The 21,548-nt window shown below is 41.9% G+C and overlaps 1 protein-coding gene across 1 annotated transcript in view; it reads right to left on the bottom strand.

Annotated features, from left to right (window-relative positions):
* Nucleotides 1-18,793, bottom strand: part of LOC120551336 (serine protease HTRA1B-like) — a 34,254-nt gene extending 15,461 nt beyond the window's left edge. The window contains exons 1-4 of the mRNA XM_039788685.1: nucleotides 18,161-18,793; nucleotides 13,201-13,300; nucleotides 11,706-11,820; nucleotides 11,122-11,211 (exon numbers count right to left, since the gene is read on the bottom strand). Of these exons, the coding sequence (XP_039644619.1) occupies nucleotides 11,122-11,211; nucleotides 11,706-11,820; nucleotides 13,201-13,300; nucleotides 18,161-18,620 (765 nt within the window). The 5' untranslated portion in view covers nucleotides 18,621-18,793. The remainder of the gene's footprint in view (nucleotides 1-11,121; nucleotides 11,212-11,705; nucleotides 11,821-13,200; nucleotides 13,301-18,160) is intronic.
* Between the last annotated feature and the right edge of the window lie 2,755 nt (nucleotides 18,794-21,548).

Raw genomic sequence — 21,548 nt, 5'->3', positions numbered from 1 at the left:
TAAGATAAATACAAGTGGCACAAGCTTCTTGCCGTTTAGTACAAACCCAGCCAACCTCCACTCACACTACTACTGTAAAGTCGCAAAAGTCCTCCCTTTTTTTGTGCAAAACTCAAATGTCAAAATGATTTTCAAATATGTTGTTAAAGGCTCTGAAAACTTATTTTCCCAATCAGCATGAGCCAATGTTTGATCAGATTTTGGTTATCTGACGAGACATTTTAGAATTTTCTATTTTACTCTTTTCACTGGTTCGAAAATGACCTGAACTGTGTGTGTGTGTGTCTGTGTGTGTGTGTGTGTGTGTGGGTGTGTGTGTGTAATCCTGATGATAGACACGTGTTACCGATTTCTTCTGTTACGTAACAAGCCTGAAGATCCTGACCCACTTAAGGGTATGAAAGAGAGGGGTGGGGGGGAGGTAGGGGGTTAGAAACATATTGTACGTATCAAGGGAGTAAGAGAAGGCAGGAAGAACAAGGAGAGGAGGGCAGTAAGAACAAATGACATGAATGAATTGACAGATGTGAATGCCTTTCACATCCCACCGCAGATGTGGAGCGATGAAAACATTCCAGACAACAAATGAAGACGAAACGCAAAACTGAGTTGGAACGACATGCACGAAAAGCACATCTCAAAACCTCAGGTATGTGCAACACATCTGTACATGACCAACACCTTGAGTATGTGTGTGTTTGTGTGTGTGTGTGTGTGTGTGTGTGTGTGTGTGTGTGTGTGTGTGTGTGTGTGTGTGTGTGTGTGTGTGTGTGTGTGTGTGTGTGTGTGAGTGAGTCATGGCATATGACGAAGCAAAATAAAATGCGGAGCCTGAAACAGAAGCCAAAATCTGAGCTTAACGTGTGCATGCACTGTAGCCTTCATTCTTTTATTTAACACTTCCATCCAGACCAGTAAAATGAAATCATGTTTAAAATGGTCCCCTCGGATGATCAGTAAAGTTTTTGAGTAACGTTTTGCACATAGAGCTGGCTTGCTCACCTAACCTACTGTAATGTCAGCTGATAACGTACAGTAGCTCCACCTTTTCGTCCAAATGTGGTCACTTCTGGGCTCCAAAAAACCAAGACGGGGATAGCCAAAACGCCAAACTCGAGGCTTCGAAACAAAAATACTGTATATACTTAAGCATTTTTCTTTTTTAAATCCCATACGTTTGGTCATTAAAGAAACAGTGACCAAGACTTGTACTGAGCAGTACATTTAAATTACAGTGTAAACAGTGTTGCCAATTCTTTTCCTATAAAAGAAGCTAGCAATAGCTCTAAAAGTCTTTTAAAGGTCCCATGGCATGAAAATTTCACTTTATGAGGTTTTCTAACATTAATATGAGTTCCCCCAGCCTGCCTATGGTCCCCCAGTGGCAAGAAATGGTGATAGGTGTAAACCGAGCCCTGGGTATCCTGCTCTGCCTTTGAGAAAATGAAAGCTTAGATGGGCCGATCTGGAATCTTCTCCTTATGAGGTCATAAGGAGCAAGGTTACCTCCCCTTCCTCTGCTATGCCCGCCCAGAGAATTTGGCCCCCCCATGAGAGAGAGAGAGACATCATGGCTTTCAAACGAGCAAAGTGGCAGTTGGTCAAGGCGAGTTTAACACAATGACGATAGAGAAGCAACCAAGCAGCTTCTTGTTTACATTCAACATGGCGGCCACCGAAGCGCAGCGCCCCGTTGATGCCGCTGTTGCTGCTACGTCACCTAGATCGTTGGTGTGATCTGATTGGTTGAAGGACTATCCATTCGTGTACAGAGTCATTTGAACTACGCCCGTTGATCATGCCTCTTGTGCAGTAGAAAATACAGAGCAGTCTCCCCAGACTAATGTTCAATCTTAATGAGCTTGGTCTGCTGATAGCCAGACTTTAACACATTCTGTATTACTCACCTTAATATACACTATACTGTAATTGAGTACATTTTAGAAACTAAACGAAACGAGAAAAAAAAACATCATTTCAGCTGGCCGTTATATTGTTGGCTAGTTTCATTTATAATAAAACATCAGATTTCATAAACTCCATGTGTTTTATGTGCAAAAATGTTAATTTGTAAAGTAACTAAAGCTGTCTGATGAATGTAGTGGAGTAAAGAGTACAATATTTCTCTCTGAAATGTAGCGGAGTAGAAGTAGAAAGTGGCATGAAAAGAAAAGACAAGTACCTCAAATGTGTACTTAAGTACAGTATGTACTTGTAAATGTACTTTGTGACATTCCACCATTGGATACACTGAAATGAACATCCCTCTTGTCTGCAAGTCAAAGTACTTGGCTAGATACACTAAATCCCTTAGTTATAAAAGCATTAGTTATTCTTCTAATGAGGTCAGTCCACACACCACCACCGCACGCAAACTATCTCCCTCCTAAATCACCATTCATCATATACAGACATAAACAAGGTGCTTATGAATGGATTCATTCAGCTCTTCTAATCAGAGCTTTACTCCATCGGCTAAACGTACAGCTTCCCTGTTTGGCTGCACTGAACCAGAACTCAAATCATCTGAAGCCCCCGGGCCGTCGCACTGCCTGCTGAGCTCCGCCCACCAGGAAAATGACCACGTTTCTCGCTCTGTGGCGTTCACGATGACAGCACTTTGTCCACGGCGAGATCACAAAGCCGAGGCGCTGTGTTCATAATTGAAGAGACGCCAACGCAGCAGAGTGCAACAAAGCAACCTGACGCGACGGAAAGACAACAAAGAACACAGAAGTGGTTTGGGGCTTCTTCTCTCATCATTCTCTCCTTGTCATTATCTCTCTCTCCAAATCCATTCTTCCATCCAGTGCATACAATCTCAAGTACAGTAAGCATGTTACAGGGTCAGTTAACCCACATCCCACCAACAAACATTTCTCACTTGTAATGGTATCAAGCCATGTAGATAGTTTAGTTTTTATGAAACAAGGATCTTCCCCTCTGCAGCCACCCCAGTACAATGAGGTCAACAGAATTTAGTTTTTAGCACTCGAAGGACCACTATTTTTTTTTATAAACTCCTCATCATTGTCTTTACAACAACAATGTCTTTGTAACTCTACTGTACAACCTGCTTCAATCTCAAAATCACAGCGCTGCGGAGGAGTGTCTGGCTAGTCCACACAGCATTCCTGGATGGGAGAAAAACGTGCTCTGGTTTATTGGCATTTCTTTAAACCAATCACAATCGTCTTGGGTGGACACAATGACTGTACCTCTGCTGAGTAGCCTCAGGAAGGAACTTGTTTTGGTGGAACATGTGTACGTTCAAGTAGTTTTAGTCGTGCAACAGAAAACTCAAGATTGGACGGATAGTCTAGCTAGCTGTCTGGATTTACCCTGCAGAGATCTGAGGAGCAGTTAACCATAGTCCTCAGAAATCCAGTTTAGAATGCCAACACAAAGAAAGAGGAAGGGATGGGACATCCTGCTGAAAACAGGGACAACCCGAAAGCAAGGAAAATCAGAGGGCATCTGGTGGTTGTGTGGGCAATGGCCAGATATGAAGGTCTAATGTGTTTAAAGCTGCTGTAATCAATATTTTTTTATATTCATTTACTGAAGGGATAAAAGCTTAGAATAAAATAAATGACAGATCAGAACAGATAATGCTCTTTCTCTACAAACAGGTATTACTCATGAACTGAAACTACAATTAATACCACATATGTGTTTTCTCCAGATGTCTTTCAATCTCTGTAACTTTAAAATTATCACTCTTTAGAAGACCATAATTTCTGCATCCCTCCAGCTGCTTCACTACAATTGTTAAGCACAAAGTGTCTGCAGTAGCACGAGTAGTTCTTGCAGCAGTCATAGTAAATAACAGGGTGGATCACATGCTGGCCTGTTAAATCCGATGAGCTGATCAGATCAGCTGAGAGCAGTTTCCATAAGCTGCTCATGGACACGTGTCATGGAAAATGATTGATGCTGAATAAAGGTGGAATATCGCCGTGAGGTTTTACTGGATGAGTCAAAACAACACCAAAGAGCTCCTGTCTGCACATGCTCAGAGAATACCTGGCTCAGTGGCAACAGTACAGGCCAACACTGGTGACTCAAACACACATTTACATATTATATTCTGTTCAGTGGGGATTCACCGATCGCTTATAGCAGGGCTTCTCAAAGTCCGGACCAAGGTCGGCCCATACCTCGTGTTATGGATACAATACCTTATGAAGTGTAACGTTTCCTATTTTGAAATACATTTTTGAGTGATGTGTTTGAGAACCCCTGGCCTATAGGAATGATTCCAATGTATCGTAAAATGTCCCACCCTAACAGGTGAAACAAACTTAACAGTAGAGAGAGTGAGATGTCAATCAAGCAATTAAAGTGCAATAACTGATTGTTTTGCCACTTTAAGGCCACAGAAACAAGCTGTAAAAACATCACTAAGATATTATCAGAGACTGTCCTCCCCCGAAAAACGGCCACATAAGTTGTTTGTTCAATAGCATCAATAGACCTTTTTCACGGCAGACATGTTGACATGTCATAGTAGGAAAAGCACATGTATTCAAAACCATTACTGATGGCTGCATTCCACTTAGGAGAGGTCCTGGTATTAAACCATTAGTGATGGCTGCATTCCACTTAGGAGAGGTCCTGGTATTAAACCATTACTGATGGCTGCATTCCACTTAGGAGAGGTCCTGGTATTAAACCATTACTGATGGCTGCATTCCACTTAGGAGAGGTCCTGGTATTAAACCATTACTGATGGCTGCATTCCACTTAGGAGAGGTCCTGGTATTAAACCATTAATGATGGCTGCATTCCACTTAGGAGAGGTCCTGGTATTAAACCATTACTGATGGCTGCATTCCACTTAGGAGAGGTCCTGGTATTAAACCATTAGTGATGGCTGCATTCCACTTAGGAGAGGTCCTGGTATTAAACCATTACTGATGGCTGCATTCCACTTAGGAGAGGTCCTGGTATTAAACCATTAATGATGGCTGTATTCCACGTAGGAGAGACCCTGGTATTAAACCATTACTGATGGCTGTATTCCACGTAGGAGAGGTCCTGGTATTAAACCATTACTGATGGCTACATCCCACTTAGGAGAGGTCCTGGTATTAAACCATTACTGATGGCTGCATTCCACTTAGGAGAGACCCTGGTATTAAACCATTACTGATGGCTGCATTCCACTTAGGAGAGACCCTGGTATTAAACCATTAATGATGGCTGTATTTCACTTAGGAGAGACCCGGGTATTAAACCATTACTGATGGCTGCATTCCACTTAGGAGAGGCCCTGGTATTAAACCATTACTGATGGCTGTATTCCACGTAGGAGAGGCCCTGGTATTAAACCATTACTGATGGCTGCATTCCACTTAGGAGAGGTCCTGGTATTAAACCATTACTGATGGCTGCATTCCACTTAGGAGAGACCCTGGTATTAAACCATTACTGATGGCTGCATTCCACTTAGGAGAGACCCTGGTATTAAACCATTAATGATGGCTGCATTCCACTTAGGAGAGGCCCTGGTATTAAACCATTACTGATGGCTGCATTCCACTTAGGAGAGGTCCTGGTATTAAACCATTACTGATGGCTGTATTCCACTTAGGAGAGGTCCTGGTATTAAACCATTACTGATGGCTGCATTCCACTTAGGAGAGGTCCTGGTATTAAACCATTAATGATGCTACATTCCCCTTAGGAGAGGTCCTGGTATTGTGCATGCTGACTCACTGAAATATCTCACTGGGACACTTGATGGAATTGACCCCTCGTTAAGGTTATCAATTTCAGCTGTGCTTTTCCTACTATGACAAGTCAAAATGTCTGCTGTGAAAAAGGTCCATTACGACTTAATTCACGTTTACATTAGGGCGCCCTCTGGTGGCCGTAGTAGTTATGATGGGAGCAACGCAGGAAGTAAGATGACAAAGTATAAGCGAGCCAAATCAAACACAGGACTTTCTTCCAGGAGACCGAGGTTCCAGTCTCGTTTGAGAATAAAAGTAAACAGTGAGGGTTTTTTTCAACCTCATGGAACAAAGTGAGATACGTCACGTTCTGCGTCAAGCGCGTGATATGAATTGATGATCTGATCTGAACTGAACACAGACCACGATCATTTTCTAAACTTCACTATTTAGTGTTGGTGCCTAAACCTAAGCAAACTGCGACAGTTTCACAACGTTAACGACATGTTTAAAACTGCGATCGTTACGTTCTCTCTGGTTTAGATGTAAGGTTGTATTTCGTGCCGCCGCTAGTTACGCTAATTTATGAAACGCTCCAGTGGGTCGTATTAGAGGGTAGGAATAGACGGCCGATATCGTCATATGGTTTGGAGGACTTGTTGTGCGTTTAAGTTGGACACTTGCCAACTTGTTAGCAGACAGTTGCTACTTTTGCACATCCAGCAGACACAGAGTAACTTTACCTCTAATTTGTAATCATGTTTCTGGCCACTAGGCAAATTTAATTCCAATATTCTCTCTCCTTTTAGCTTTGTTTTGGGTCTCCACCAACTCCTGAGAAAAATAACTGGCTCTTCAGCTGCTATCTAAAGATCACAGCAAGACAGTTTGGGTTATGTCGAGATCACAATCATTATTCCAGGGCAACACAAGAGAAGTCAGTAGAATTTGTGGTGACAAGAAAAAGACTTAGATTAGAAAGAAGAACAAATCCTCTATGTCTCTGTCCTCTGAAAGTTATGAAGCAGAAGCTTATCTGCCCTGAACATGCAGCTACAAGTCTGACTGCTTCGTCTGCAAACTCTTTGCGGTGGCAATTACACCTAAAAACAGTTTAACACTGACCTGCACTGAGTATGCACATAAAGATTCGTGCTACTCTGACCCTAAATAGGACAGTAACTGCCATCAAAATCTCAATTTGGAGATTTTATTACACTTACTTTTCTGCTGTGATTTGATCTTTGAAAAAGGCGATTTAATTGTCATAATACAGTATTTCTTGGAATATAATATTCCGCCTTTCACCAACATTTGGAAGAGAAAACTAAGGAAAACTTTTAAATCTAACTGTTGTAACTGTTGGTGTAAGCAGCTGAGGGAGTGTGTGTGTGTGTGTGTGTGTGTGTGTGTGTGTGTGTGTGTGTGTGTGTGTGTGTGTGTGTGTGTGTGTGGTCTTGGGATGGATGTGTGGGAGGGTGGAGGGCTGTAAGTCATCAAGTCATTTGTGCAGAAGTACAGTTGCCTCTTAGTTTTCGTGTGCATGTAAACCACAACCACAAGTGCTCAGCAGTTTCTGGATTTCTGCACAATTTCATACCCCCGAAGCTCCAGTTACACCCTGCCTCCCCGCCCAAACATGCCGAGGAAAACCATGATTGTCTCTGTCTGACCGGCAAACATGAACTCACATCCTGCAGTGTCTCTCTGTGTCTCTGTGCAGATTCACTGAATTCATGTTTGTCTGTGTATGGGCTGTTCTCATCCTCACCCTGCCCAAACATCAGATCTACTGGTAAATATGTCTGTCTTAATTAAACTTACAACAACAGTAGGAGTTTGGTTTGGAGAAAATATAAGAACCTTCATTGAGTAAATCTCTAAAAAGTGGAGCCTTCATGAGATAATAGAAAAGTCCAACAAGTGCTCCAAATCATACAACGATATAGGTTCTTTAGTCCTACATTCTAATACGAACAGAACGGAAGCCTTTCATAAATTAGCACCCCTATAGCGGTGGCAGGAAATATGTTGTCATATCTAAACCAGAGACCGTAACGGTCGTGATTTCAAACACCTCGTTAACATTGTAAAACGGTCACAGTTTGGTTATGTTTAGGCACCAAGACTACTTAGTTAAAGCTATAGTGCGTAGTTTCTGTCTACCCCATGAGGAATTCTAAGTAATGACAACAAACTGTCGGCGCGTCCACATGATACAAGCCTTCTGTGATCGCGCACCACCCCACCCCTCCTCCACGCAGTTGCTAGTAGCCAAGGAGGACACGGAGGATTAAAAAACACATGATGGACTCTTCAGAAGAGGTCATTATCTGAGCTGAGAGTCTTCATTAGCTTTGTAGCAACTCATTTGGCAACGGCTTGAATGTAACGGACGTTTATTAATATCAAAATGTTAAGCGCTAAAGCTTTAAGTTTAGAAAAAGATAGTGGATTGGGTTAAATCAGACTCCACTTCCAATCACGCACATGGCGTGGAACGTGGCGTAGCTACGTTTGTTCAGTAGAGTTTAAAAAAATCCTCTCTACCACCCCAAACCCCCTTTTTTTTTTTTTTTCCCCCCCCCCAAAAAAAATTTTTTTTTTCAAACAAAACCTTTTTTTTTTCCTAAAATTAAATAAAAAAATGAAAATTATTATTTTTTTTTTTTTTATTTTTTTTTTTTTAAATTTTTGTTTTTTGGTAGTGTTATAATTATAAAAAAAAAAAAAAATATTTTTTTTTTTTTTTTTAAAAAAAAAAAATATATTTTTTTTTTTTTTGGCTTTTTTTTTTTTTTTTTTTTTTTTTTTTTTTTTTTTTTTTTTTTTTTTTTTTTTTTTTTTTCTTTTTCTTGGCCGGTGGTTTTTTATTTTTTTAAATATTTTTTTTTTTTTTTTTTTTTTCTGCAACAAAAATTTTTTTTTTTTTTTGCCACAGTCTCGGAAATTCATACTTCAACACTTTTTTCTGCCATACATGAGTAACTACGAATTATATAGCCTAGCATTTTGTTTTAATGAAAGTGAGTGCAATCCTGTCCAAACCCTTATTAAAATAACATAACCTTCTAAACATTTTAAGATTTTAAAAAAGGTCCTAAAGTTTCTCAAATCTTGCGTTTTTAATATTGTAGAAACAGAATCCAGATCAGATTTGTGTAACGCATCCTTTTATCTGCTTTTTGTAAGCACAGCTGGATGCAGTGATATACTATTTGAGCCCTTTGATCTGGTAAGTGAATCTGGCTTTACAATGTCTATTTTTACCCCTGAAAGTGGACGACAGTGTCTGACCGAGTGCAGGATGTTGCAGCTCTGACTTTCCAGTGTCTGTACTAAAATGAGACACATTGACTTTCTCATGCTAAAAATGTTTTTTTTTTCCATTGCACAAGTTTTGTGGAAAACTTCCCTTCCTGAACTGAACCCGGCCGTCCAGTCATCCCTGGACCAAAAGAAAAGTGCTGCGAGAAAACGAAAACCCAAAGTGACCCACATTAAATTACATTCATTTAGCTGATGCTTTCATCCAAAGAGACCATAAATAAGTGCTTTCAACCATGGAGATACCACACAAAAATCGCAAGAATCATTGCAGATCACATAAAACGTTTCCCTCCGTCTCCTGACCTGCTCCACAGATATCCACTTACATGAGTCATGGTATTATTTCGCCGAGGCGCCTTGCTTAAAAGATCCCACTGACATAAAATAAAAAAGCAAGCTTTCCATTTAGGGAATGCTCACGAAAGCACATTTTACAAAAAAAAGGATTCAATACCTGAATTTCTTTTGGAAAATAAAGAACAGACAAGTCTGTCAAAGAGAGAGGACACAAAGAGAGGAACTTTCAGAAACAAAGGCAGACAGAGAGAAAGAAAGAAAAGATAATATGAAATGAAATGATGATGAAATTAGGGGCAAGATGTGGTTTCTTCTAGGTTGGATGCCAGCCGAATATAGCTTAGAAGTTCGGTCTGGACTTGATCCGTTTTGGAGAAACTATGCTCCAACCAGAGCCGTTTGGACCAATCAAATTGTCAGGGCGGGCTTTATACAATGATGGACAGATGATCAACAGTAATGTAATCAACCACGTCACCAACGAGCGCTTGGATTGAATTCGTATTACAACAAAGATGGCTGCCGCTGGAGAATTGAGATGTGTAGATTCCTCCATGGCGTCTGTTATAGAAGAGATCATTTTATAAGAGGAACAGAGACCCGCGATCGAGGCATTTGTCCATCGGAAAGATGTGTTTGCCGTCCTTCCTACGGGATTTGGCAAAAGTTAAATTCATCAGCTGGCCCCGATGGTCACTAAGAAGATGGGGCGCACTGATTGGTTGTAGGTCTATCCGTTGCTCTGATTGGTTGTAGGTCTATCCAATTGAGTGCAGAGGCATTTTCTTTCCTGGTTCGGTTGTAACACGCCCCATAATCCCAGCCCAACGGAGCAGCATCAGACTCAGATTCTGACTAGAATCTGAGTCTGACCATGTCAGGCTAGGTTTCTTGTGAATGATTAAAAACAAATGTCACCTTATTTTATGATATATCTCTACTTGACATCGGTTCATTACTTCCCTATGTTGTGTCACAATCAAATCAGTGTTGTCCTAGATTTTTGGACGAAACATGAATGGACAAAGATTTTATCATCGCCCTTGATTTTCTAAAAAAAATTGACAAATAAATAATCACTGCAGCCGACCAGCTCTGGGGCGAAGCGAGGACTTGCCTCCCAGCATTCTGTCAACACCTGATTGTTCCTCTGCACATGCTCGGCTTCCACAACTACGAAAACGTCTGCAGACTTTGAAATAGAAATAGGTTGCGTCCAAAATCTCCTCCTCTGCACTACATACTCAACATGTAAACTACCATTCAACGTACTTTTGTGTAAATAAACCGTAGTGCTGATCTTTTCGGACGCGCTAAGCTGTCATTTTCTGCGTCACTTCCTGAGAGCCTCCTTTACGCTGAAGATGCCTCTACGACCTCCGCTCCAGAGGCATCGCCAGATAACGCTTAAATGACTGAAAGAGGTGAATAACCAGACCAACAGTCGATTAAATATGTAGAAATGTAAATTAGAGCGTTGACGTTACAGAGCTCCTCGGTATCTGTCCGTTTGTCTGTTATGAACGCTGTCGTTACTGCTAAAATCTCACATACTGTTTTAGCGTACTAAATAGCATGTTAGTGTGGAATTTCAGACACAGCCATAGAAACATTAAGGGAAAATTATCATCTAGAGTAAACATCAAGACAGCGCGAGACAGAGAGGCTGACACTGTAATGCAGATTTTCAAAATGATCCAATTTCAAAGAACATAAAAAGAACACAAAAAAGGGTCCCTACAAAGGCAATAAAACTCAAGAATAGGAAGCATCCCATCACATCCATTCATCTCTCCATCCCTCTCTTTCTGCTCACCGGTGTATCGATCTTGATCAGGGCGATGTCGGCCTTCTCATCAACATCTTTGATCTTGGCGTCGAATGTGGCTCCGCTCTTCAGCTCCACCTGGAGGAACCAACAAACGTTACCCTACTCAGTACCAGCCATGCTGCCTAGCCTCGCATTGCCAGACCTTCCTCCACAGCGCTGCGGAGGAGGGTCTGGCGAGTCCGCACAGCATTCCTGGATGGGGGGAAAAAAGTGCTCTGGTTTATTGGCATTTCTTTAAACCAATCACAATCGTCTTGAGCGGTGCTAAGCGCCGGACGGAGCCACGGTGCCTCTGTTAAATAGCCTCGGGAAGGAACTTGTTTTGGTGGAACGTGTGCGTTCAAAAGTTGTTTTAGTCGTGCGGTTAACCTTAGTCCTCAAAATCCACCGGAGTTTAGAACACCAACACAAAGAAAGTGGAAGGTAACGGACATCCGGCCGAAATGAGGGACATCTGGCAGAATGCAGAGTAGGTTTGGAAAACAATAAATTATTTCTGGTAGCATGTGAACATACAATCCATCACGAAAAGAAAATGTTTGTAAAAGCCGTACGAGTGCTTTGCGTACCTTGACTCGGTGCTTATTGGCCACCACGTGGGCGTTGGTGACGATGAGCCCGTCCTCTGACACAACAAAGCCAGAGCCGCTGGCGACCGCCACCTCCCGCTTGGAAAATATCATCCTGAGCAGAAAGAGGAAGAGGCGGAGCATGTTTCTGACTTAATAACATCAAACAACCTAAACCTAACCCCTGACCACTAACCCTAAACCAAAAGTCAATCCCATAAATTAACTCAAAACTAAATATACATTCCTTCTACACTCTTGCTTCACTAAACTACATTAGTAATATAACAGGTTGAACTGCAGGTGTGATTTGACTGTAAACATGGACAACCAAGATTAGGTTTATTGACACGCTAGCAGCTATAACATTTGCTATTTAGCGCTACATACAGAGTACACACCTAATGGATGAGAATGTTGTTATTGTGCAGGTATTTGGCCATAAACTAAAGTGTTGAATACTTTGACCTGAGAATGACGCTAAAATGGAAACTCAGGCGATTACCAAAACTAGTACAATTAATCCTGAGGAGGACATGGGTGTCTGTAACAAGTTTCATGGCAATCCATTTAATATGTCATTCATAAACACAAATGTGGACCTCATGGGGGCGCTACAGAAAAGGTCAGGGGATCACCAAAGTCAAAGGACTGGGATCTGCCAGGGGACCATGAGTGGAATTCATTTTTTAAATGCCAATATTTGACCACCAGGAATCGTCAGATGCCAGTGACATTAAAATGACATTCGTGTAGCCAATGGCTGGAACTTAAAGTGCTCATATTATGCTTTTTGGCTTTTTCCCTTTCCTTTATTGTGTTATATATCTTTTTTGTGCATGTTATAGGTTTACAAATTCCCCCCCAAAGGGACTTACCATCTCCAACAGAAAACACTGTTCACCAACTGCTCCAAACAGCTCTATTCTAGTCTAGCCTTTACTTCAGAGACAAACATGCACCCTCATACTCTGCTTCTGACTGGCTAGTAGTCCTTACCTAGGTACTGTCAGGGCACGCCCTCATACTCTGCTTCTGACTGGCTAGTAGTCCTTACCTAGGTACTGTCAGGGCACGCCCTCATACTCTGCTTCTGACTGGCTAGTAGTCCTTACCTAGGTACTGTCAGGGCACGCCCTCATACTCTGCTTCTGACTGGCTAGTAGTCCTTACCTAGGTACTGTCAGGGTACGCCCTCATACTCTGCTTCTGACTGGCTAGTAGTCCTTACCTAGGTACTGAGCATGTGTGACTCCCAACAAAGATGGAACAGAAGTGAGTGTCTCACTCTGTAGCTAAAACAGAGAGCTCAACACACAGGGTGAAAAGAGGAGCTGCAGCAATGTGCAGTGCAAAATATGGTGTTTTTTGAAAATTAAACCATGTAAACCTATTCTGATATAACCTCTAAACACAATTATGAACCTGAAAATGAGCATAATATCAGCACTTTAAGTCCTCATTGTTAGTATTGTTAGGTAGTTTTTTTTCTTACTTGCGGTACAGTTCAATATGAACGACAGCAGGTGCAATCTTCTCCACCACGTCAGCGATGAAGTTGTACTTGTGACGAAGACTGTCAGGGTTCTCCTGACCTGAAGGGGGGGAAACACACGGTCAGTGAACTGCATCACTCACATGTGATAGGACCCAAACTGTAGCTGTTGTTTTAAACCAAATCCAGATGTGGAGTGCAGTGTATGAAGTGTAGATGTGAGAGCAGCTGCAAATGGTCTGCTGCTCCCACGGATGCTTATAAAAGGAAGGAAATGACTCAGAGCATCAAAATATACGGAGAGATAGCAGTGGGGGGGGGGATGTTAGGATGTGTACTGAGACAATGGTATCGGTCCATGAGTAACCTCTGCTGCCCCCTTACTAACCCCATTTTGGTTTCACTCCAGCGGCGCTGCAACATCTTTCTTTTCTCATTAAGGCGCTGTTAAACAGCCAAGTTTGTTTATGATGAAAACACCAATTACAAGCAACCAACTATTTTGATAATCGGCTTGAGTCATTTTTTAATTTAAAAAATCTCTGATTGCAGCTTGTTAAATGTGACTATGTTTCTAGTGTCTTCTCTCCTCTGTGACAGTAAACTGAATATATTTGAGTTGTGGACAAAACAAGACATTTGAGGATGTCATCTTGGGCTTTGGGAAACACTGATCCACATCAACTAATCCATTATTCGAGGAAATAATCAACAGATTAGTCAACAATGAAAATAATCGTAAGTTGCAGCCCTACTTCATATCACTTCTTCTTATTCAGAGATTAAATAGACCATGCTGGAGGAGCAGATAGAATAGATCTTATATTATATATTATAAAATAGATCTTTTGTCTCGATTACAAACCAAAAAAAGCGTGTCCTTTGACTTTGCATATCAAAGTGCATATTACAGTAGTGTATTCTGTTTTTGCTCCAAAAGAAGACAAAAAAAAAAACTATCAGGAGCTTAGGCAACATCAGTTCTCACACAGGCAAGATCAGAATCATAATAATAACCATAAAGTCTGGCACTTAACATTATCTTTACTTAGTTTGATAAGTATTTATGAAGTATTTCCAAACAGCACACACAAGAGAACTTCATTAAAAAAAAATTATATTTAGTGCTCAAGTCCTTAAAGTCTTGACTTGAGTCTGACTTCAGTCTGGACTGTAGTCAGACTCAACCCCTTCAGTTGGGTTTAAATGACAGAGTTCAGTGATATATAATGCTTCCCCATCACATTTATCAAAGCTAACACTTGTCAACGTGATATCATGCCCACTTTCTAACCCCCCAACCTCCCTACGCGGATTTTCGCCCTTTCATACTACTCGCTACGGCGTAAACTAACACGCAATCGCAAGGTAATGTAAGTCAATGGTGGCCAAACGGCGTTGATAAACACGAATTGGCGTGTCATACGTACACCACTTCATGAGATCAGTCCGCACTTGTACATTTTAAGAAAGCTGTTAAAGGTTTGTTTTTGTTCATGCAATGATTTCCCTATGGGATTTTCTATTTCTTCTCAGTTTTTTATATTATTTATCTATTTTAATTGGATAAAGCATTGGAGAATGCCCAGATTAAGCCCCTCTGATGGTTTTTTGCATCTCTCCATCACATCTTTAATTGATTATGTGTATATTAATCTGTATTATTTGTATTATGTGTAAACCAATAAACTCAACTAAACTCTGGAAACTGATGAGTTGTTCTAGAGGACCACCTCCAGTGCTGCTGTAGAGTTTCTGACTGAGCAGCTGTTTGTTGTGAATGTGCACTTCAGCCTCAGCTGCAGCAGGCCGCCTTCAAGACACTGATGTGTGTGTGTGTGTGTGTGTGTGTGTGTGTGTGTGTGTGTGTGCACATGCGTGCGTGCGTGCGTGCGTGCGATGTGTTTGGCTGGAGGATTAGTGGCGAGCCAGCTGCTGCAGCTTTGAAGTGAACTGAAAGGAGCCAGTCAGATGAACGGAGAAACACCCCCGACCTCAAACACACTGCAGGTGTCGGTACTGAAGTCCATAAAGGTCAGTTCTACACTGACTCAGTGAATACAGCTGCAGCAAGTTCATTTTAATGTCCAGTGCTCAGATGTCAGTGTCCTTATGGCAGTGATACACCGAGCCGATAATCGGCTGTTGGACAGTCTGGCGAGGTCGGTGACTCGAGTCTGTTCGATGTGTCCCGTGCTGTCGCCAGTCGGAGGAGCCGTCGGCGTTCCTTTTGGCCGATTTGACATGTTGCGTCGGAGGGCGGGCAGTCTGACTCCATGACCAACCTGATTGGTGGAGCACTAACCCGGAAATGACGAGCGGGATGAGCGTGACTAAGCCTCTCAAAATCTGACGAAAATCTGTTAAACTGACCTTTGTCTATTTTAGTAAAATATGAGATCGTATTCTGAACAAGGCGCCATGACGCTTTGAATTTCCAGAGAAACCGGACCCACGTGACGCGTTGGTCCAATCAGCTGCCGTCGGCAGTCGGCATCGCGTCTGTGCGTTCCGAGGCCCTTTTTTTTGGACCACTCGGGGAGGCAGTCAGTCCGACTGCCTTTTCTGCCGAAGGTCGGCCGTCGGCTTGGTGCGTCAGCGGCTTAAACGCACCAACAGTGGACCGATGGACTTGGGCGCTGTCAGACAGCGTTGCAAGACAGACTTACACGCAGTTGATTTTGCTTCTTTTCGTGCAGTTTGTAAATAACGGGAAAACTACAGTATGAGAAGGAGTTTTAATAAAAGATAAATGAAGCCGATTAATTTGGTTATTGACTGTATATTTGCAGCCAGGTTGGTCTCTGCCACTCTCAAATCTAAAAACGCTTTGTGTGCTTTGTAAAATGATCAGCAGTGAGGGAGTGTATATGTGATTTGTAGTTGCACAAAACTGGCTTTTTAACTAGTTCCACACTTACACCTTGGCTGAGCAGGCTTTTGCATTTTAAAACACACAAAAATGCAGTTTAAAACATGACATCCCCAAAAGTCAAATGCCACCGTGTTTTGAACTGTCTGGGAAATCCCATTAGGAGCTGGACGAGCCTGAACTGGGACACATTCCTCCGGTCCCTGAAAGAGTTGAATCACCGTGCAACCGTGTTTTGTTGATGCTGTATCCAGGCATGTCAATGTAAAAAAAAATAAAAAATGCATGCAAGTCTACACAGGAAATAGAAATAATGAAAGAAAAATAAAAGGATTCCTTCAAATCTGGGTGGAATAACCTGGATTGACCTAGATCTGTGTCTCTGTTTGGGAAGTTACACAATCAACCAATCAGCTCCAAGAGATGAATCATTAAAGAGGACTTAACAGTAAGTGTGTGTGTGTGTGTGTGTGTGTGTGTGTGTGTGTGTGTGTGTGTGTGTGTGTGTGTGTGTGTGTGTGTGTGACATCTTCCAGATTTCTTTCCTCAGCTCAAGAAGTTCCAATCCTATAAGAATAACTTGCTAAACTTCCATCCCTCTTGGATCCACAGATGAAGGAAAAAGGGGATGCATGAGGAGAAGAGGAAAAGGGAATCGGAGGAGAACATTTGGAAAGAGGGGAATATAATATGGGAAGAACAAAGAAGAGAAGAGTGGAGAGGAGGCAAGTGTGGCAAGACACTGAAAGAAGGGATGGAAATTAGGACTGAGAAGCAAACCAGACTCTCCTCTGTATTCATCTCTCCTTTCCATTTAGAGGGGGGAGAAGAAGAAAGGGAGGGAGAAAAGATGATGAGTGAAAGGAAGAGAGGGAATGTGGGGAAGAAGACAAAGAAGAAGGAAGAAGATGGCAAAGATGAGGGGAGAACATAGAAAAAGGCTGATGAGATGACAGGAAGGTATGGAGAAAAAATAAAAAAAGGAGGGACTTTGACCTGGTTGAACTCGACCAAGAGTCCGAACACAACTTTACTCTTACAACTTTATACAAATTGTGTGCACAGCTGCAGCACCACCAAGTGTGTGTGTGTGTGTGTTTGTGTGCCCTAATATGCTTTCTCACATACACACTCACAGGGGAACACTGTTTGTTTTTGCAGCACTCAGGACCTCCTGGCCTAATTTCAAGACATTATGACCTTGTTAAGATAACTTCAAGTGTGTGTGTGCATGCATGTGTGTGTGTGAGAGAGAGAAAGAGAAGTGAAAAACAACCCCATTTTTAGAGTTTTGGTGCAGCGCGAGGCGCCGATGCAAATCTGACTGATCAGGAAATGGAAAGATGCCAGAGAGAGAGAGAGAGAGAGAGAGAGAGAGAGAGAGAGAGAGAGAGAGAGAGAGAGAGAGAGAGAGAGAGAGAGAGAGGGCAAAGATGGACGAAGAAAGCAGCTTCTAATAATGTAATAAATTAGAGATACTGTACACTGATGCTGTAACTTATCAAAATATTAAAATGTCCCTAGACTAGTTAAAGAGGAAACTGCCGTCATCACTGTGGACTGCAGAACCCAGGGGTCCCCCAGGGGTCCCCCAGGGGTCTGAGATGGGAAGCATTAAAGCAGGACTCCAACATTTGGCCAACGGTGCTATTAACAGGAAGATAGCTAGAATGCAAAGTAACATTAGCACAAGCAAAAGTTCCTCAGTTTTCTCAGTCACATACATCTAAAGTTTACTAAAAATAGCAACCGGCCATACATGTGGTGCTCGATAGCTTCCTAGGCTACTCTTTCAGCATGTTGTCTTGGTGACACAGAAGGACAGTGGTCACAAAACTCCAGTTTAGGTGGTTTACTCTATGGATGTGTCAATTAGGCCTAGGCTATTTGAAAATTGATTCCTTGGAAGACAGACAGAGAAGGAAAAGAAGGTTCAGTCTGTGTGTGGACTGCTGCTGAGGGCATCCAAGTTCAGAACACACACACACACACACACACACACACACACACACACACACACACACACACACACACACACACACACACACACACACACACACACACACACACACACACACACACACACACCTTGCCCGCAGGATCCTCTCTGGATGAAAATCACCGGCGGCTGCTGCAGCTTCATCGCCCGGTTGCTGACGCGCTTCAGCTCGCAGATGTTCCGGTAGGAGACCCCGTCACTGCCGCACACCGGCTCGGGGCTGGAGCACTCGCACACACCGGCCTTGCCCCTCCGCCTGACGGTGACGGACACCTCCACGCCGTCGGTCACCACACACTCCATCCCCTCGGCGCACTCGCGGTCTGCAGTGCCGCCGCACTGCTCGCCCTCCCCGGACGCGCACACCGGGCAACAGTCGCAGCGATCCAGCACGTCTCCGGCCAAGCAGTCGGCGGGGATCGGCGCGCACTGGGACTTGTCGCACTTCTCCGAGCAGCCGATGGCGAAGCGTTTGGCTATCCGCGACCCGGCGCTCAGAAACGGGCAGACGAGCAGGGCCATTACGCAAAGGACGAACTGGAGACGCATGGTGGGACTGTCCTGGAGAAACTCAAAAAGAAACAGGGAGCTGGACTTTAAATGGATATGCAATGCTATAGGCTATAGTTTAGAAGATTTAAAGCGTGCTCCTATAGCGTGGAAGCGCACGAGAAACAAACTGATGCAGTGTGGGACTTCTGTCTCTGTTGTCCCGGTTTATAAAAGCTGCAGGATAAACACAGGAAGCGATTGGTGGGTGGGTGTGACGTCTTTCAGGGGGGAGGAGGGGATGATGGAGGTGGGTGTTTGAGATTATAGTTGTGCATGGTGGAAAGTAGAGCTGCAAAGATTATTTGATTAGTTAGTCAACTATTCCATTTATCCCCAACTATTTTTTTAATCGACTTAAATCATCATCATCATCAAAAAAAAAAAATACTTCTCTGATGGCAACTTATTAAATGTGAATATTTTGTAGTTTCTTTTCTGTTACAAACACTGATCCACATTTTTCACTATTTTATAGACCAAAACAACTAATCGGTTAATCGAGAAAATAATCAACAGATTAATTGAAAATTGGCAACTAGAAAATGCATTTCCTGCAGAAAATCCTTGTGAATGCTGAAAGCTAATTGTTAAAGCTAAACTAGATTGCTGGCTTTAATGCGTAAGAAGAAGGTAAAGCAGTAAGAATAGTTGGAAAAGTGGGAATGGTTTACATAAGTATATATTTCAATCAAATGTTAAATAACACCAAAAATGTATGAAACAAAAGTAGAATATTTTAAGGTTTTCTTAAAAAAAAAAAAAAAAAAAGCTGTCACTACAATGAATTGCTGGCTTCAATGCGTAAGAAGGTGAAGTTGTAGGAAAATATGCAAAAGAGGAAATGGTTCTAATTAATATGAAAGTCTTAAAAAAAAGTTGAATAATACAAACATTGTATGGAAGTTTTTGTAAAAGCTGATGCTAAACTGAATTGCCGTCTTTAATTTGAATGAATTATGGATATATTTTACAAGTTGTATAAAACTCTTAATGAATGAAAGATGTGGAACATTTTAAGATTCGAATGCAGGCAGAAAAAGGGACAGGCAGGCAGACAGGCTGGGGAAAGTGCTGTGTCATGGTTGGGAATACAGCAGGTGTGGCTCATGGGACACCTGGGAGAGATAGAATCTCAGAGAACGATTGGCAGCACACTGCTTGTTTTCGTGCTTCCCAGTCGAAAACCGTCAACTTTATTCCTGAAATCTCCTCACTTTGAGCATCATGAGGCTTTGCTGAAGCTGTAGACATGCTGTTTGTGTAGATAAAGTTAAAATGACTCTAATATCACAGCTTTTAATCACAAAACTGTCGGCGCGTCCACACGATACAAGCCTTCTGTGATCGCGCATCCCCCACCCCTCCTCCAAGCAGCTGCTAGTAGCCAAGGAGGACACGGAGGATTAAAACATGATGGACTCTTCAGAAGAGGTCCTTATCTTCACTCGAGTTTCTGCGCGGGAAAGTCGCCTGACGCCACAATCTTCTGACCATAGTCCTACTGAGAGATCCAGAGAGAGTTGTGTGGAGCTGATAGTCTTAATTAGCTTTGTAGCAACTCATCTGGCAACGGCTTGTATGTAATGGACGTTCATTAATATAAAAAAGTTACACACTAAAGCTTTAAAAAAAAATGTATTCATTAATAATTTGTATTATAGATCGATTATTTTAATTGCAGAATCGATTATTTTAACCCAGCCCTACATTATATTTTTACTCCACCACATTTCAGAGTACAGGCCTACATTTCTTCTCCACTATTTATCTGACAGCTGTGTACACATCATATGATCAACTTAAATGAAGTCTATAGATTGAACAATCCAACAGTATGAAGCAGTTAAAACTATACAATACATATTTCCATCTGTATCACTTAAGTAAAAGATGTGAATACTTAATCCACCCCTGAGAAAAACAGGGGCAGCCCAGATATTTGATTTACAGTTGTGCATTAAAAAAAAGAGCCGTTCAGTGTTGACATCACGTGAGACTGTTCATGCTGTCAGTCAGATCTCTGGAAGTTTACGATAATACATTTTAATTCATCATCTCAATGATTAACATATATGGTCAGCCCCCTTTATTATGAGAAGTATAGAGTTTTATTTCAGTTTCTGCTCCTCCTCTTACAGGCAGCGCAGTGCTAAACTATTCCACTGATGCATTCTACTGTAATCTAATACTCTGCTGCTGGCTGCACATTCTCGTTGACCTCCAGTCAGCGAGTGCTGGTGGGCAACCATTGATTTTTCCATTATGAGAGACGAATCAATAGACTGAAAAGTTCAGCGAGGTTTTGGAAGTTTTGCCCGCTCACAGTGGGAAATGGATTTCAGCACATTTTCATTTTTTAAGAGAAACTGTGTTGTCTGTTCTCCATCTATGTTATCTTAATGGATGCAAATTGAATTTCTTCTATCTATGAATAATGTATAAAAAATAAATTGGCGTTACAAATTTAGTTGCATATTTGTTGCAGAGGATCCCGTTTGTTTTCCCCTTTTTTGTATCGCTTATAAGTTTTACTTTGTGCTTGTACTTTTAACAAGTTCAATAAATTAACTAAAATAATGTGTACAGCTTACACTGTTAGTTTGCCTTAACCATTAAAGTCACCACATTGACCGAGCATGCTTTCTAACACCTAATTAAGATGATTAGAAAAAGTACTTTTGGTTCAATATTCACTTACATTTCAATTGCGCTAGTCATCTGTGGTAATGCTGAGCCGTGTTTATGCCTTTATCTACGTTCACAGCTCTCTAAATGACTGTTCAGTCTCTTGTTTGCAACTCAAAACACAAACACACACCGAATGACTTCACATCCTGAACCGAAATGTTCAAAATCAGTCATTCAAAAAGGTTCGTCGTAGGATTATTATGTCAGGGAAACTCAATCGTATGGATCCTTGTAGCT

The sequence above is a fragment of the Perca fluviatilis genome, chromosome 21 (assembly GCF_010015445.1).
Source record: "Perca fluviatilis chromosome 21, GENO_Pfluv_1.0, whole genome shotgun sequence".
NCBI classification, from domain to species: domain Eukaryota; kingdom Metazoa; phylum Chordata; class Actinopteri; order Perciformes; family Percidae; genus Perca; species Perca fluviatilis.
The sequence above is the reverse complement of the archived record's forward strand: the minus strand, read 5'-3'. Positions and strand labels throughout refer to the sequence as shown.